Raw genomic sequence first — 19,819 nt, forward strand, 5'->3', positions numbered from 1 at the left:
TGGGTTTCCTCCGGGTGCTCCGGTTTCCTCCCACGTCCCAAAGACATGCTGTAGGTGGATTGGACACTCTAAATTGACCCTAGGTGTGAGTGTGTGCGCCTTCTGTGGAAGGTTGGGCGCCGGGCTGGCAACTCGACACTGTAAAACTCCACTGCCAATCATGAGCGGACAGGTGATCTGCTGTGGCGACCCCTAACCGGGAAAAAGCCGAAAGAAGAAGAAGAAGAAGAAGAAGCTAGCCCTACTGAGCAATGAGGAAACAGTGTGGTAACAGGCAACTGACTGGATAATGACATGTAAATGAAGGTGCACAGCCTAATGAGAGTATAATGAGATGCAAACAAGAATCTCTAAAGAACGTCAGAATTCACAGATGTAGAGATCAGCAGGTGTGTAGCATAATAAGATGTGCCTCACTATAACAGCAAAAAGCACATGGGAATTTGCAAAGTTGCAACAAGCAACAATATTCCATTACAGTGACTTGGAAGCAGACAGCAGAAGAGAAAATGGCATCACCTTCCACCAGCTAACCAACTGGCTATTTTTGAGTGGAAAGAGATATTACAGGCATCAGCTTGACATGTACTGCCCACAGATTGGCTCGGGAGACATGTTTGGACTTACTAGACTGGTGAATGCTAAGGTATGTGTAGCACTTACTATACCAGCTGCAGGAACCTTCCACAGACAGATGACACAACAGCCATAAGTGTAAAAAGTATGTCGAGAATAAAAATAGATTGGTACAGTAACAAGTAACTACTAAGAAAAACAAAAAAGTACCGAAGCTAACACAGCTGAAGGTAAAACAATAAACTTTAATGCACACAAAAAAAGAGTAAGGACTTTCACGGTGTGCTCTCACCGCTTCATCAGACTGTACTTTTGTACTTGTTTTTTAGATTTAAAATAACCATTCAGGTCAGGTAATCCTAATCCATTTTGTTTTACATGAAAAAATCAATTTCTCCCACTCCATTCCCAAACAAATTCCTTCTACTCTGATCATTGCCACCCAAAATGTTTCTTCTTGTAGATAAAGGTATGCTTGGCCTAACAAGTAGGATCAAAGCAACTAAAACCATTTTCACTAACTGTAACTTATTATATAAATCCATGGCCATTAATTTCCAATCTCTTACTTTGTTAAAAATCTTCTGCTTTGTTTCTTTCCACATACTGTTAATCATTGCAATAGGATCCTTTTTATTCAATACACCTAAATACTTCATCTTTTCACATTCTTCTTTTATTTTTATATTTCAAAAATACTTGAAAATGTGTTAAAATATCTCTCAGCATCCTAACATAATGTTCAGAATTTGTCAAATACAAGATAATATCAACCTCCAACAGAGCTAGTTTTTGATTAGTGCAACCACTACATCTTTGGATTTGCACCTCCCTTATCTTTTTTGCTAGAGGTTCCAAGTATATTGTACATAATAGAAGAAAAAGTGGACATCTCTGCCTGGTCACTCTATTCAAACTCAGCCTGTCAGGAAGAGAACCTTCCATCTTTAGTTTTGCCTCTAAACAATCATAAATTATCTATATTTATTGTAGTATTCTGTTTGGGAATGCAAATGATAACATTGCTCTGCTCATGAATTCCAAGCAAACCGCACCAAAAGTTTTTTTCTGCATTCAAATGGGCTGTTTTAGTGTTGTGCCATAAGTGCCCTTTAAACAAGTATTAATAACGTCTTTGCTGCTCCACCATACAATATAAGCATTAGTAAATGGGACAAATTATATTGACAGAATTATTCTTTAAACTTGGGATTCCTATTTACTATGGTGCTAGGGATCGCATGAATGGTCTTACTTTACATAAGCCAGTCTGTAACTCATTTGATTGTGCATAAGCACTATTTGAATTGCACTGTTCCTGTCTCACTTAGTTGCCTGTTTTGGAAATTTAATTTGTTGTAATCTCCTCTTTGCACTCATACACCCAGGCTAAGAGTGTAAATAGCCCACTCAGATCAGTGCTCTACCCTAGTTAGTTAATAAATACATTAATTAATTAAATAATTAAATAAACAAACAACTCCCAAAGAAAAAGAATAACTTTGTTTAACAAAACTGTACTGGTACTAGTATATACGTTAAAGTACAGAGGGGGGACTAGTCACATAACAGAGCTATAAATTACATTCTACCTTAAAATTTCAAGAGGAAGACTAACTGTTTAATGCTATAAATAATTTCTGCAGCACTATTTTAAAATATCAAAATGGAAAATCTTGTACCAATCTGTAGCAAACTTAAAAAAACATGCAATAATATCAAGTAAACTTAAAAAGTCAACCACACTTCTGTTTCATGTTACTTTACAGCCATAAATATGTACATTATTTTATTGAAGAAAACTGTCATACCTGATGATGGTAGACCCACCAAGCACTAGTAACAATGCGGGCATCCCATGCAGCACTGTAACACAGTGCCATTGTGCCAGCCTCTGTCAGACTGCGAGGTGGCAGTGGCTCACCTACAAAAGGAACAACACTTCATGTTGAAAACATTACGCTCTAAAAAATGAAAGCACAAACTTGTTTTCTACCACAAAATCATCTCAGTTGGTTACTTTTCAACCTGTTTTGCTATCTGATTCTCTTATATACAGACATGTAGTTTAACACAGAATACCCCAGCATTGAAAACAGTATAAAGTTAGGAGAAAGGAAGGATAAAGAAAATGACAGACTTTCAAACAGCTTGGCATTTAACTGCTAAATATTTAAACATTGTTTTTTAATGGTTACAGCAGGAAGGTGTGCTAGTATGTTACAAGATCTAAAGTCCGGGGTTGGGGTTGGTTCTGAAATGGAGACCTTACAAGAATATCACTGATATACTTTATTTCCATACTTGTTGACCAGGGTAGAAGGCTGATCCAAGTGGATTATTTCTCAGACTCAGCCTGGGGTTCAAAACAAGATAAAAACAAAATACAATATTAAAAGTGGGTTATACATAATTTACATTAAGAAGACAACAATACAAAATTGATACAATAACAGTGAAGTAACAGAAGTGTTGGAGGACTATGAAGTGCAAGGTTACGCATTAGGATATTAGACTTATTACATAAGGACAGAATTAACTAGTCTTAAGTATTTCACTACAAAACAAATCTTCTACTACACTATGAGCTTAGGTAATGGAACACTGTTTTACACTGAAATGTTTACAGCAGGAAAAGGATTGAAGTACTGAATGGAATTCCGAACATAAAAGATATAAAATGATTGTGCAGATGTGGTGAGATGAAGGAGAAGAAAGAAGCTGAGAATTGTGTAAGAAAGGTTATACATGAGAAAGCGTATGTGGAAGTATGATAACATTAACATTAAGGAAGTTAGATAGTTAGACATATTGGTATGCACGCACAGAATAATTGGCCCACAAGTGATGAAGCAGTCTATAATATCAACCCTGTACTACAGTAACACAGATGAAGATTACAACTTTGGATTACTCTTGTCTAATGGAAACATTAAGCTGGTTATCCCAGATGAGTGAAGCTTACCCAGTAATATTCTAGGATGCCTCCTTAATAGCAAGAAACAAGACCAATCAGGACCACTAGAATCACTACTTAACTGCAGACTTCTGACAGGCTTTCTGACAAGTAAATGATGGACTGAACTGTCATCCTTGTGAAGACATGGTAAATTTAAAGCCATAAGTCTGACTAGTCTCATATGCAAAACCATAAAAGAATTAACATGAAACAAAACAATGACACAAAGAACCTCCAGACACTGGATCCAACAAAGTTTGGTTTTGTCAAGGGCAGGTAATGCTTATTCAGCCTGCAAAACTTCTTTGAGACGGTCACCAAAGCAATGAATAAGGGCAAAATGATGCATACTACCTACCTTGACCAGGCCAAAACATTCAACACAACACCTCACACAAGCATTATAGACAAACTCATAAAATTGGGCGTAATTCCCTACGTCACCCATAGGGCATCCAGGTAGCTCAAAGATGGGCCTCAAGAAGTTAGGATTAGGAGTTTAGCTCTACAAAAAGGCCAATCACTAATGGGGTTCCAAAAGTCTCAGTGCAGGGGCCACTAATTTTTGGCATTGGCATCTCCATCTCTGAAGTCAAGGCCAAAATCAAGATCCTCTGGCTGACCAAGTCTGTAGACAATCGCAAACAAGAAGTCATCATAGAATCCCCAAAAGACAAAAAAACACCAAACACTGAGATGCAAGCACTCAGTGTTCGACTCTTTGCTGGGAGTTTTAAAATCAGAAAAGCCAGGCAGTAATTTTCTTTTTTTTTTTAATTTTATTTATTTCATTTACTTATCCTTGTTGACTGGGGGTTAGTCTCACTAGGTGAGTGGTCTTTTTTCAGAGGTGGTGTTTATACTATTAAGGAAATTTGTCCAGAGCATTGGCCAATTTCCCCTACTCTTTTCAAAAGGTACCATGGAATTTTTTGCACCCACCTCAGCTACCACCAACCCAAGTAGACAGGGCCTCTATTTAACATCCCATCCAAACAACAGCAAAGTCAGTATGCAGCACCTGCCCCTTATGCTGCAGTGCAGTGTTAGCAATTCATTTACTTGGTGTGGGAATAGAACCCACAATCACTGCACCAAAGGCAAATGAGCTACCTGTTTGCACCACTAATACTGCTTCTTTCTTTGTGTCTGCAATTAATTTTATATCCATTTTAAGTTGTCTTTTGCATTGCTGTTCTGTTTATGCATTTTATTCATTGATTTTATTTCCTGTTTTGAGAAACCTGTAGGCCTGTGTATTGGGTAGCCTGTGATTTGAGTATATCTACGTAAAACCTTGATATACTCCTGAACTAAGGAAACTTTCAATACCTGGGCTTCAGACTTCACTTCTTTTTCTTTTTCTTTGGTTATTTTGCTGCCTTGACTCGTATTTAAAACACAAGAGCTTAGCTTGGCCTGATCTTCTAATAAGAATTGGGCTGTGTTCACAAGCACTCAGTGTTTGGCTCTCTGATGAAGTTTTAAAGGCAGCAAAGTGACTGGTTTCTTTGCCGGTGTCTGCACTTAATGTTACAGTCATTTACAGCTGCCTTCTGCATGCCTATTATGTTTATTCATTTAATTTACTTCTTTTATTTCCTGTTTTGAGACATCTGTAGGCTTGAAGAATTTTCCCCACTCACCTGCCCAGGTCCTGTGTAGTATTTAGACTTGGTAGCTTCACAGTTGTCTGCCTCTGCTGTAAATTTAGCTTAAGAAGCTCCTCTCCATCTTAGCCCATCTACTCATTCTACTGGGAACTGAAAGATCAAACGGGGAAGGCCCTTTCCTTAGACTGTTAAAGCCTGTGTTAGCCTCTGTTGCATATCACCCCACTCAGTAAATGGACACTGCAATATTCAGTATTAATCCTTTCTTTCCAGCTTATTTTCAAAATATGTAATATCTGATACTATCACCAATTAATGGGGAACCAGGGAACTGCATTTTAGGAATCAACTTGGGATCAGTGCTTCTGTTTTACTCCTGGTGAGGGAAGGAGCAGAGGGACATTATATCCTAAACTCCCTAGAGATTACCATTCACTGGAAAGCCAGAACTTTGCTTCTTAGGGGCCAGCTTGGGATTTATGTTACTGCTTTGCTCCTGGTGAGAGAGAAGGAGCAGAGAGGCACTGTTTGCATGAAAAGGGTATTGCTCCATGAGAATGGACTAGGACTGTAATTCTTTCCAGCTAGCACCCTATCAAATATGTTTCCCCTCTCAATGGTTACAAATGGGGAGCTTAGAATCCCTTGCTACCACTCCTCCTCTAACCTGTTACATTTTTACCTAGAACCATGAGTCTGCACTTTCCTTATGTTTCTGTGGTCAGCTTTGTAGAAATAAGCAACCTGAGACAATGCAGAAATTATCTCATGTTTTTTTTGAAAACCAACTAATACTCAAACAATCAGATACAATATATGTGACAGAGGTACTGGCACATGGTCTCTGGAGGCAAAGCTCTCGCAATACAGCCACTACAAATATCAAACAGGTTGTTAGAAACACATAACACTACACAATACCTGCCACATATACTACAGGACAAACACAGACTTACACAAACTGAGGCTTTTAAAATGAATCTACCCAAACAAAAACCTCAGCAGTCTCTGGGATGCAGTAATTACAATAAGTATCCTCAGCAACCTCAAAAACACATCATCAAAGCAACACCCACCAAGACAGACTCAACTCACAGTCTCTCTATGCCTAACCCCATATGGCATACCATCACACAATTTAACATTTTGGGCATAGGATTGTGAGGTACACCAATGTCCCACTCACCAGGCTAAGAAAGGGAAGGATTACAGTTAGCTGCTTATCAGGGGCCACGATCTACCAGATCACACATGCACTCAAGGTCAGAGAAACACAAGTACCAGTATAACCAAGTCATAGTCCATGTAGGAGTAAAGGACCAGAGATGTATCTTCTTGGACTACATGTCCCAAGTCAGTATGAACCTAGCAATGAGCAGCATTCTACCTTTTCCAAGGATGATGCCACAATATGAACAAAAAATTACTGATGTTAATAATTGGCTTAGCTTTTGTTGTCATTCTAAGGGGTACAATATTTGTGGGCCTGGGAGGATATGGTTGACGGACCATGATGGTTCACCCAGGATGGTCTGCACCTGTTCACACATTTAGACTGGCTACTGCACAGAAAGGAACAAAAGGTGGCGGTGTCTCAACTTGCATCAAAAGTTGTTTCACCTTAAGGCATGTCAAATGGTCTGAAATACTACTGCTCCTCCAAGTACAACTCACCATAAACAAAGTCCCTCACCATACCCTTATAAGGTACAGGTCCCATCTATGACCCAAGAAATCCATATCAATTACCTAAAAGAACTTGAGTCACATTCCATTCAACCCAACGTCATACTCATGAATGACTTAACTACCCCACTATAAACTGGGAATCATACACAACTTCAAACTTGGAGGCACAAAGATTTCTGGACTTTGTGAACATGAACACCCTGGACCAGCTAGTCTACACACCCAGTAGGGGCAGCAACATCCTTGCTTAATCCTCATCAACGTGGGAGGCCACTGCACCCCCACAAGTGTAATGTCTTTACTGGTCAGGATGGACCATAAAGCTGTCTCATTTGAAATAAAAATAAAACACAGGTAACTAGGAAATTTTAAGAATTATTCCAAGGCAAACTTCCTACTTTTAGGTGATATACTGGCAACATTTCAAGTCCCTCCTAACCCAGGGAACACTGCTGTCTATGCAGAGTCATTCACAAAAACGTTTTACAATTATGTATACAGCCATTGGATCCAACCCAGTCTGGTTTTGTTAAGGGTAGGTCATACCTACTCAACCCGATGGACTTCTTCGAGAAGATCACCAAGACTATGGATGAGGGAAAAATGGTATATACTGGCTACCTCAACCTGGTCAAAGCATTCAATATAATACCTCACTCACACATCGTAGACAAGCTCAAAAAATTAGTTGTTACATTTACATTTAGGAAGTAAAGTTAATATGGAGATCACTAAACTAACTTATTGTAACAATCTCCTTTTGGCCAGTGTGAGAGTAGATGGGACATGGCACGGAGTAAGTATTGGACTGCTAAAAACATTAAGCAATAACAGTATATGCATGGAACTTTTTGTGCACATGTGAAATGCCACATTTCTTTTCCTATATGGGGGATGGTTAAAAGGTAGATCATTATAACTTGAAAGCACTCTCTTTACAATGTATATACATGGATAGCCAACAAGAATAATTTGTAGCTGTCATGCTATTAGAAAATGCACAGTCAGCACAGGGGATGCAACCAAAGAAAAAAAAATGCTCATGTAGCAATGACCAGAAATAGGTAACTGAAGATACAACAGGATTAAGAGTAAAATTTACAAAACTACAAGTGAAGGTTATAGGCAGTGGTAGTGAATGTTGAAAACTATCCAAAACATATCACGGTTGATTTTTTTTACTTTATCAGCTGATCTATAAGGGGATCATTCATCATGGATCTGTGACTAAGTTAATCCTCTCTCCATACCACTTCAGCATTTCTTCTCAGAAGCTCCAGCATTTAATGTTGAAGAGGCCCCCATATCAGCATTTGAAGAAACATTACATAATGAACAAGGTATACGCTCACCAGTTCATCCCAAACACGGAGCAAATATATTTCCTGCAAATCAATACTAATGATGATTTATCACCTACACTGTTAAAGTATTGTAAAATTATTTACTTTCCTCACTTTCAGAGAAGCTCAACAGCTGAGGCTGGATAGACAGCCTTGGAGGACTTTTGGACACACCACGGAATGGTTCCTTGTAGCACAATATATTTGGTAAGAACATACCTGTTAAAGCCAGCATTGAGGACCATCCCTGGTAAAGCCTTCTAAGTAGTAAATCCATCAGAGAAGATGTAACCAGAGAACAGCCAAAAGGTCAACCACTCAGAAGGCTAAGCCCTGAAGTACTGTGGTATCAAAGGAGGCCTGACTCCTGGATGCACAGCAAAGACAATAATTTCTGGTGAAGGTGCAAATCAAAGATCAAGTGGCTGTTGCCCATTGTATATAGCCAATGACAGGCTCCAAGAGAAAGCAGGGAGGGGGGGAGTGAAAGTTTTGAAACTACACTAATGGCATGGCATAGGTGTATAGGAGGTTACTAGGCTAATGGCCCTGGGGCCTTTACAAGAGTAGCCTTGCAAAAACTCAGAGTAACGTTATTGTACCATATTTAGATGGTCACTATTGGCAGTGAGATTCTGTGATCAGCACTGACTGCCCTTGTCCATGAGGGACATAGGTGCAACCCCCCAGAGTGAATTTACAGTCACTTATTCAGTTGTCATGGTTGCACATGAATAGGGTCACTGAGGAACTCTGCTTCACATGAAGTGGGAGCTAATTCCACAGGAGTGGTAATCACTGGGAGAAATATATCTCTCCAGCATGTTTTGTTAATGTCACAGGCTGGGTTGAGATCCCTGGAGTGAGTTATTTTTGACTCATATGATTTTCAGATGTGCAGCAACTTAATTTGGTCAGGGTACAAGACTGCTCTCAAGGCCAGGCAAAGGTAGTCTCTCAACAGTCTACATTATACAGAGTACAGTGACAGAGCTTTCAGTCTGTCCATGTATGTCATGCTTTGGAAGCTCTGGATTTTCTTGACAAGAAACCTCTGTGGTCTCTCCAGTTGCTGCAAGCGTCTGGTGAGGTACATACAGAAGAGAGTATTGTACTCAATTAGTGGATATGCTAGTCAACAGAAAAAGCAGTAAATATGTTGCATTTAAATGAATTAAATGGCCATTAACAAGGGAAGAAATTAGCACACTGAGAAGTCATTTAGTGGTGAAAACTGTAAACATGACTGCTTATTTAAATGAGAAGAATTGCTGAGATAAACTGTATTTCAAGGAATGCAAATGGGATGGAAGAAAAAAAAGTAAGACGTATTGGTTTATATTACAAAAGCTAGAGCTCAAATTATAGTATTACAGGAAACACAGATCTGACAGATCAGGAACATGATGTGTTTATAAAACTCGCTAGAAAACAGGCTACTATGCAGAGTTACATGAAGGAAAAAAGAAAGAATGGGAGGGGGTGGCAACTCCAACAGGATTCTATGTTGAGGAAGAAAGGAAAAATAAAAAGCTGGAGGTTTGTTTTATAAAAAGGAATATGACAAGGTGATAAAATAACAGTGTCCATGTATATTCTCCTAAAATGACTGTGCAGGACATAAAACAAATGATGGCAGAAATAACAGCATCCCAGCAGGGAGTGACACTATTAATGGGACAATGGAATGTGATAAGTTTATTAAATGATTTAAATGGGGGGGGGGGGTAAGGAGACAAAGACTTGAAATAAGGCAGATAGTTTGGGCAAATAAAGGTCAATTTTTTTATTTAAATATGTGACCAGATTCATATGGTTACATGTACCAGTCAATGCAGTTCAACAAATGCATATATATATATATATATATATATATATGTATATATATATATATATATATATATATATATATATATATATATATATATATATACACCTGTCTTACCTCATCCAGGAAGCATGTTTCTTGGACATTAAAATGTGACACTCTGTTGCAGTATTGAATCACCCTCCCTTTACAAATTATGTTAAGAGGTAACCCAAGAATATACAACAAAAATCACTGGATCATTCCCACCTATTTTATTAAGAAAGGATGCTTGCTTTAAGCAGTGATTTCAACTGACCCCAAAAAGAATTTCATGGTAGGCATGGAAGTTGGGATGGATTTAAGCAACAAAGAAAAAGCAAAATAAATATGGGGAGAGAATCTAAATGGCAATGCTCAGATCTGCTCTGAGCTATAAAAGAATGGCATTAAATATACTGATCCCAAGGATATTGCCAATATCCTGGCAGATCGATTTAGTGCCAACTTCACCCCCCTCTCACCCCCTAAAGGCCCATCTCAATACCAAAAGATTGCCAAATTCTGTTAATCACGGCCACACAGGTAGAAACCACACTCTCCAAAGCTAAGAATACAGCATCCATGGGACCAGATGACATCCCGGGTTGTGTACTACATGAACTACAAAATGAACTGGCATGTTTAATCATAGCCTCACCTCAGGCTTCGTGCCCACTGAGTGGTGCACAGCTACAGTTATCCACCTTGGATCTTGGAAACTACCATCCCATCAGTCTGACGAGCCTGATCTGCAAGGGCAAGGAACGCATTATCATGGAACTTATAAACAAATACATTGGCAGCCTTCAAACACTGGACCCCACCCAGTTTGGGTTCGTGAAGGGCCGATCTTGTCTCCTGAACCTGACTGACTTCCTCGAATCAGTCTCCAGAGTTGTGGACAAGGGTAAGGTGGTCCACACAGCCTATCTGGACCTCGCCAATGCCTTCGACGCCATCCCCCACACTGGAATCATAGATAAACTTACTAAGCTGGACATAAATCCCTACGTCACTTGATGGGATGCCAGCTGGCTTACTGACAGAACCCAGACTGTAAAAGTAGCTGACTCCAAATCCAGCTCCAAACAAATGACAAGTGGAGTACCTCAGGGTTCAGTCCTGAGAACGCACCTGTTTGGCATCTACTTCTCTGAAGTACAGGCCAACACTAAGGGACTCTGGCTAACAAAGTTCGCAGATGACTGCAAACTGGGAGCCATCACTGAATCTTCAAATGATGTGGATATTCTACAGAAGGGCCTTACTGAAACAGATGCTTGATGCCAGAGTCATGGGCTCAAGCTTAATGCCAAGAAATGTATAGTTATCTCCTTTGGGAAAAACCATGTACCCATGAATTACCACATAGGTGGCAGTACAGTAAACATCAAAAGTGTGATGAGAGACTTAGGGACACAGGTGGACAGTGGTCTCACCTTTGATAACCACATCGCCACAACAGTCAGGAAATCCTTCTATGTGGCATACCTCATCACTAAGGGCTTTTCATCCAGAAAAAAGGAGGTCATTGTCCCACTGTACTCATCCCTTATTAGGCCCATTACAGAGTACGACGCCCAGTTTGTTATGTACCTCTCAAGACATCTGCAACAGCTGAAAAGGCTGCAGAAATACCTCACTAAAAGAATCACAGGCCTAAAGCAGGTGCCCTATGCTGACAGGCTAAAAAATCTCCAGCTATACTCTGTGGCATATCGTCTACTCAGAGGCGATCTCTGCTTAGCATACAAGGCCATATCAAACCCTAAGCTGTTGGACATGCTCCACTTAAAGAAATCCAAATTCCTCAGAGCCACACGCTCCAGGGAACTAAACCTTGTCATCACAATGAACAAAACATGCTGGAGGGATAGGTTCCTGACTCAAAGACTCCCCATACTCTGGAATAGACTGCCCATACATGTCAAGCAGAGCACCTCCTTGGCCCTCCTCAAAAGGAACCTTGACAATTGGATGGGAGATAGGAAATTCACCCCAGGGATCACATCAGTCGCTCTGCTAGACAGGAGTCCAGGGAAGTAAATATTGTGGGAAGAAATATCCAGGTAATTGATATGGCTAGGCTTGTATAGGTCCCTAGGGCTGATAGGCAAGTACCAACCTATGAGAAAGTGCAAGTCAATATTAAAAGGGGACGAAAAGACTAAAGGAACTACAGAATCAGAAATTAGGGAATGGCTCTGAAGAATTAGAGATACCAATATTGGCAGCTACTGCAACAGTAAAATGGGATGTTGCCTACAAAATATAAAGGAACACAGAACTAAAGCACTAATACAAATGTATTTTGACATTACCCCTCAAGACCTGCGAAATGTAGCACAAAGACTTGGGCAGCAAAAAGTAACAGATTGATCACAAAGTTAAGCTCACCAAAAGATGGCGAAGTACAATAAAGTTCAGATAAAAATGCCTCAAATTATAAAGAAGTATTATGCTAAACAGTACAAACTTGATCTGGAAGTTAACTCCAAAACTCAATACATGAGAATTTATCTGAGTGGTCTAAACTTGCCAAGATTAAGTAATATTGATAATCAAAATTTAACTGAAGCAGTTTACTAAGGAGAAACTACAAGATGCAACAAAGGGTCAGAGCTCAGGCAACACCTCTAGGGAGGGATGATATAGCTGTAGAGGTATGGACAATACAGCAGGAAAGGGTAGTGAATATCTGATGCAAACTATTCAATAACATTTCTACAAGGGGGGAGAAATACTAGGTTCATAGTATAAGGCAATATTGGCGATTCTGCCACAGGAAGGGAAAGATAGAACAGATTAAAGCCCCTACAGGCCAATATCAATTTTAAAACACAACTGTAAGATCTTTATGACTATATCAGTGAAAAGGTAATCAACATTTTTACCAGTCTTGACCAGTGTGGTTTACAGAAGTAGAAAACCATTTGATAAAATAAACAAGACTATGATTCTGCAATCAGATATGGAGAAGAGCAAGAAGACTAAAATTAATTGGCCTAGATGCTGAAAAAGGTTTTTGACAGAGTAAGCTAGGACTTTCTGAGGATAATGATGGAAGCATTTAACTTTCCTGGTGAGTGGATAGATCTATTATTTAGTGTATACAAAGTAACTAAAGTGAAAATAAAATGTGGCAGTAGTATATCACATGCAATTGCCCTTACAACAGTGAATAGGAAGAGTTGCCTGCGCTCACCACTCCTATTTGTTCTCTATCTGGGACCATTGGCAGTAGACATTAGAAACTTTGGATTTAAATGCTATCAGTTGGGGATAGCTATAGAAACAACAGCCCTACATTCTTTAGATTTCAGACAAAAAACATGATTTAGGAAAAATCTTTGAAAGTTATATAACTTACTGGATATAAAATAAATGAAGCAAAAACAAAAGTCATAGCCATAAATTATGTCTTGACATTCAATTTACTACAGACATATCTATTTCTGTAGGGACAAAGTAGGATGAAATACCTGGGTGTACGGTTAAGAAGACAAAATGATGAAGTTCATCAACGATCTTGGAACAACATTAAAAAAACAAATAAATACAGTGAGAAAGTATAAAACAATCTAGATGGATCTTGATACCAAGACACAAATCATCAAAACTTACTTGGTTCCTCAAGTACTTTATACAAGCCAGACATATTTTTATCATCCCCTGGAAGGCACTTGGATAGCAATAGAAAAAAAAAATAGCTAAAAGAATTAATTTGAGACGAAAACAGAAATGCAATTGGGTGAGAGAAATTAATGCTCCTAACTGAATGTGGAGAAAAGGGGCTGTTGAATGTAAAAGATTATTACAGGGCAATGTAACTTAGATCTACATATTTATTGCAAACATTTAATCATATTCCCAAATACAAGGAATGTAGTTAGAAAAACAGATGGGAGACCTAACAGAAGAATGGAGATTCAGGAAATGATGATCTGAAAAACTAAGTAAAAAATGCCATAACATATGTCAGACAAAATGAAGTTAAAAAAAAACACATTTTTCCTATACCTTTTGATTGGGTTAAGAAATGTAATAGGGTACAACAAACAAAACACGAATTTGGCAAATTTTCCACCTTTAGAAGACAGCTGCAAGGAGGTATAGAAGACAAGATTTAATATAATACTTTAAAATAAATTTTAGTAGAAGTTAAGTGCTTTCATCCACGCAAATAATAGGACTTCATCAGAACTAACACCCATTGTTTCACCCTTATAAACCTACATGGGTGGGAAAAACATTCAATTAAATATCTGATTGAAAATTAAAACAACATAGATGTACAAAGGCATAAATTGCCCTTATACAAAAGTCTTACTAAATGAAAATGCAAAATGTTAAAAGCTAATCTCAGCATTCTCTCAGAATCTTTCAAAAGTTTGCACTTTAGCAATGCATTTAAATAATACTAAATTAACTAAATCACAACATCGAAAACAACTTGTGGACACTAAATTAAGGCACCACGGATAAATAAACATATAAATAGAAAATACCAAAACAGTACAGTATTTTCTATTTATATGTTTATCAATGGTGTCATTTTCAGCAGAGTACTTGGGAGAAAAGCTCCATTTACTTACATTGCATTATACTAAGTTTCAGTCACAGTGTAGCTGCATTTCTACTTATATTTATACACAAAAGTAGTTACATTTATACATTCTAAAATTTTACAGAGGTGGAAGTTACTAAACAGAAAGCACACATGCAACTTAGTGGACTGTGCAGGCAGCAATTTTGTATAAACATGTTTGCCATTTCAGTGAGAGGTTGACAATATTATGTTTAAGGAGAGTATATTGTACAGTGAACACAAACCTTTAGCCTTGTGATGAGCATGTACAAGACCAGGGTTGGTTAAAATGTTGTTTAAGCAGTGGTCTAAAATGAATGAGTTTGTTGGGAAGTTTTACTTGTGTGGGGATACTATTCCAGAGTTTAGCAATGTATTGGGAGTAGAGTGAATCGTCTGCAACATTATTTGACTTATTTGTAAGTAATAAGAGTTTGTTACTAGAACGAAGGTCCCTTGCTGGACAGTAGGGCAGTAATACATTTTATAGTGCAGGGCATTTTTCTGGATGATGAATGAGTTTGTGTGCTGCAGTTAGTTGTGAATATGTTAGACAGTTGTGCAGTTCAAGCTAGTTTAATTGCCCAATGGTGGGTTCCTATAAGGCAGACTGGTGGCAAATGTAGCTATTTTACTGTAGCAGGAAGCAAGTTTCTTTTTTTCAGCATTAAGTTTGTTAGAATATGATGCTTATAACAGAGTCGGCAGTGTTGGCTAGAGTTTTTCTTGCAGTACCTGTAAGAAATCCACTGACCTATAAAGGGTGCCTAGTTCCTGGTGTATCGATTTAATGGTTTTCTGTATATGGTGGTCATATTTAACATTGGCATTTATTACAACACCTACATGTTTACTTTGAGTTACAGTTTCAATGACAGTATTACTTGCTGACTTTATAGTAAAGATTACTTTTGATTTTGGCAGCTTTTTGAGATGAAAAGCATTAACTTGGTTTTCTTGGGGATGAGTAGGAGGATTGATTCTTTGAACCAGGTTTCTACAGAAGAGACAGATTTTTGGGTAATGTCTTGGAGCTTATTTATTGTTGACTCAACATTAATATGTGTGGCTTCATCTGCATACTGAACTAAACTAGCATGGTGAGTGGAGGTGTGGAGCTCATTAATAAATATATTAAACAGTAGAGGACCCAGGAGAAAGTCCTGAGGGACACCTGTAGTAACTGGTTGAAAGGCCAAGAAGGTTTGTTGTCATTTAATGGCTTGTTGCCTTCCAGACAGGTAAATAAGGAACCACAACAAGGACTATTGTGAAAGTCCTATTGAGGCAAGTCAAACAAGCAGTTGCTTGTACAAGACTGTACTAAATGCCTTTGATAAGTCTAAACATGGTGGACACAGACCATGTTGATTTATTATATTGGAAAAATGTAGTAGAGCAGCAGTCATGTGCTGGGGCCTAAAGCCATGTTGCGTTTCTGAGATCAGGTTATTTGAGGTTCGGTATTGCATTAGCTGAATATGGATGCAATACCTAACCTCAAATAACCTGTTCTCAGAAACAGGTTAGTTATTGCATTAGCTATATATGGATGCATTTCCCTAGTATTTTGGACAGGGGGAGAAAATTGCTAATGGTCTATAGCTATTAAACTCTACAGATGTGCCCCCTTTGTAAAGTGGATAATGTTGGATTTTTTTTCACAGTGATGGAACATATTTTTCTGCTATTGACCTATTAATTAGTATGGACACAGGGAAGGCTATGACTGCTGCAGTCATTTTTAGATAGTCTGATGGTAGTTGGCCTACAGCTACAGAAGTAGTTTTCAGTTTAAGGAGCAACTTCCTTATGAGCGAGGTAGGTGCTGGACTAAAACTGAAGAGCTGTGGGTGGTTTTGAATGGACAGTGGTAGAGTGAGGAGAGGAGATGTGTTACTGTCTAAACGAGATACTATTAATAGCATTATATAGGAATTAAACTGCATGGGGATATACAGTCTGCTGTACTGTCTGTTTTTGGAGTGAGGCTGGTGATCTTTCCAGGGTGGAGTAGTTTATTTAGTGATGACTAAAAAAGTTTTGGGTTGTTTATATGCTTGTCTTGTAGGATGGTATAGTATATGTTTGCTTATCCTGTTTGACATGGAGTTTTGTAAGGTTTCTAAGATGTCTAAATTGCTGAAAGGCATTTTGAGTTCTATTTTTATACCAATTTTTCACATTTTTTTTACAATATAAGTAACAGTAGAGTAAAAATTATAGTTATCTATTTCAAAACAACTCTAAAGATAAAAGAAAAGTTCTTTGTAGCTATGAGCTATAGAAAAAAGTTAGCTAAACACAAGGCTGATACAGTAAAGAATGTTATTTATTCCAAACTAAAACCCAGAAAGATGTTACCTAATATAGAAAGTTTAAAATGTATTACAAAAATAGTAATATGCTTAAACTGCATCAATCTTCTGATGAAATAAGTAAAATTCAGGACTACCAGTTCATATATATTTATACATGTGTGCACACACACACATTTTTAACACATGCATGTGTAAGTTCAAGAATAAAATAGAAGTCTGTAGTACACATCTCAACTGTCCATATTTTTGTCTGTACCTCATAAAATTTGTGGTTTTCTGGCAAATCACTGGGATGATCTGAGGACCGAAGTCACTAAATAATGACATACATTTGAGTTTCATGCTTCAAATCCTTCAGAAAATGTATGTTAAAATAAACCGTTACTCTAGAAACTTTTCAAGTTTATAAGAGCTATATATAGAATATGTCCCTAGTTTTGGCCTTTTGTCCCCCCTATTTTGTTGGGCTTTGTCGAGATTTCTTGTGCTAAGAGGTTGAGAGGTATGATCTGTAGTTCCATATTCACAAAAGTCTCTATAAACATAGTAACTGTAAAATAAGTCCAAAAAGTTATGATGATCCTAAGCTTACAAAATCTATAAAGCTGTGAATGAATGTTAGACAGGGCTGCCAAAAAAATTACCCACAGCAAGCCTAAAATTACCAGAAAGGCAGAGTTAGCATTGTGGTACTCAACTATCTTAGCACTGCATAAATCATGAAAGGCTGTTTCACAAGTATAGTATATGTATGTCACCTATATCTAATATATTATGAACTACAAAGACATATTCATTAACATGTGAATAAGTTAATTTATAATGCAGGGAGCTTTGCTGAAGACTGCTATATCTTCCTAAAACAGCAACATATTTCCAGAAAATAAAAAAGACAAATAAAAAAAAAAAATAGACAGAAACCAGAAACAATGATATAAAAATAAATATGACAAGCAGACTGCCAGGCCTTTCTTCTGTGCAGATACTGCTGCTGCCCAGTTATACCTCAAACATGTTTCAAACCCATATTTTATTTATATATATATATATATATATATATATATATATATATATATATATATATACATATACACACATATACACACACACACACACACATATATATATATATATATATATATATATATATATATATATACAGGTCTACTTCAAATAAATGAAAAAACACTTACCCGAAGACGACATCACTGAGACAAGATCACTGAAACTTCAGTTTACCGAACGAACAAATTGCCGAAACCTTTCCCACTGTAAGTAATCATTTAACCAACACGCAATGAAAAATACACCGCACTATCTCCAGCCCCCCACACCCCCTAACTAAATATACCAACTCTGGGATCGCACTATAGTGGGGAAAAGGGCAGATTTCCCCATGCTGGCCCATTTTTTATAGTAGCAAATTCAATTATATAAGGTTTAACAATTCCCTTTGCATATTACTATTTACTTAAAGGTATAATGCAATGTCTTTTACTTTCATCTTTTAAGCCAATGATTCCCAACCCGGGGTACGCGTGCCCCCAGGGGTACGTGCTGGGTCGGTTAGGGGTACACAGGGAAAAATTAGCAATGGTGGAAAGTTCGTAAAAAAAATCCCGCCTTAGGCACTTTCACAATCGCGCAAACTCTGAAGTCTGTCCTATGTGAAGGCGCCAACGTATTCCCGCTTGAATCTACTGTAACTGAAGAAGGTTGTGTGTCGCTGCATGTAATTCTGTAGTCAAGTGTGTGCAGGAACTGTGGGATCACGAAAACAGGAAAGATAAGAACAACACCTTGCTTATATAGCATCTCTGAGTATGCACAGATGAATTGCAGTTAACACTGCATTTTACAGGTGCTTTCAAATATTTCACAAGTGTTCTAAAAATTTTGTTTAGAGCCCTGGTTACGTTACACAGGTGTGTGTTACTGTTACTGAACTCATTTCTTAGTAACTAGTTTAACATACTGAGCTTCAGTGGTAACTGGCTTGGACTAACCTTGCCTCTTGTTCATAAATGAATCAGGCGCTTGTGTGCGTGTGTTGCGGATTAACGTTTTGCAGTATTTGTTGGAGAAAATCTGGTGTTAACGCGTTGGTCTCTCTCTCTCTCTCTCTCTCTACTTTTTGCTGCTTATTTCTGCAATGTAGACAGGGAAAACCAAACCATTCTTTGAGGAAGTACAGTCCTGACATAATGAATTTGCTGTGTCATGACAGTTTGTTATTAATAAACAAATCAGCTATGTATAGTCTGCTTTCTCTGATTACACTGTTTACTTTGGAAGAGTAGTAATTCAGAGCTGTTACCTTGCTTTTCCTGTGTTGCTGAGGAAGTCTCCATCACTTTTGGTCCATATGGATCCTTGCTCTTCCCAATTAATCAATGCATATAAGTTGTTAGATGTTAGTGGTATGTAATAATCTGATTAAAAATTGTGAAAGGCTGTTGTGGAAATCAGCTGCAGTACACCTCTATTCCCTTTAACCCACAATCTACTTTCATTTTTACGGTAATAGTTCCTTATTTAATTTAAATTAAAATGTATTATCTAAAAATCATAAATCTTATATTTAGGGTGTATTATTTGTGTATATGCATTTCATGCATGCCGTGCAAACATTTATTACTATTCAATGCATGTCATCCGCTCCCCAACTAAAGCACCTTATCTCAATCCCATTTAGTCAACGGTATGTCTAAATGTTAGTTTGGTGTCTTTTACTGCTCTCGATGAGTTGTTTCATATTTTCAACTCGCATTATGATACGGCTGAAGTGGTCATTACAGAATTAGGATTTATGTAAACTTTACCAGTTCTGTTTTTGAAAGTGAGAAAAAGAATTGAGAAGATATGCCTGGTATACTGATAT

The 19,819-nt window shown here is 37.9% G+C and overlaps 1 protein-coding gene across 1 annotated transcript in view; it reads right to left on the reverse strand.

Annotated features, from left to right (window-relative positions):
* NEMF (nuclear export mediator factor) overlaps nucleotides 1–19,819 on the reverse strand; it is a 1,922,187-nt gene that overhangs the window by 880,471 nt on the left and 1,021,897 nt on the right. Inside the window, exon 19 of the mRNA XM_044074284.1 lies at nucleotides 2,388–2,500. Within this exon, the coding sequence (XP_043930219.1) occupies nucleotides 2,388–2,500 (113 nt within the window). The remainder of the gene's footprint in view (nucleotides 1–2,387; nucleotides 2,501–19,819) is intronic.

This window comes from Protopterus annectens, chromosome 6.part0, assembly GCF_019279795.1.
Source record: "Protopterus annectens isolate FY-2018-M chromosome 6.part0, PAN1.0, whole genome shotgun sequence".
NCBI classification, from domain to species: domain Eukaryota; kingdom Metazoa; phylum Chordata; order Ceratodontiformes; family Protopteridae; genus Protopterus; species Protopterus annectens.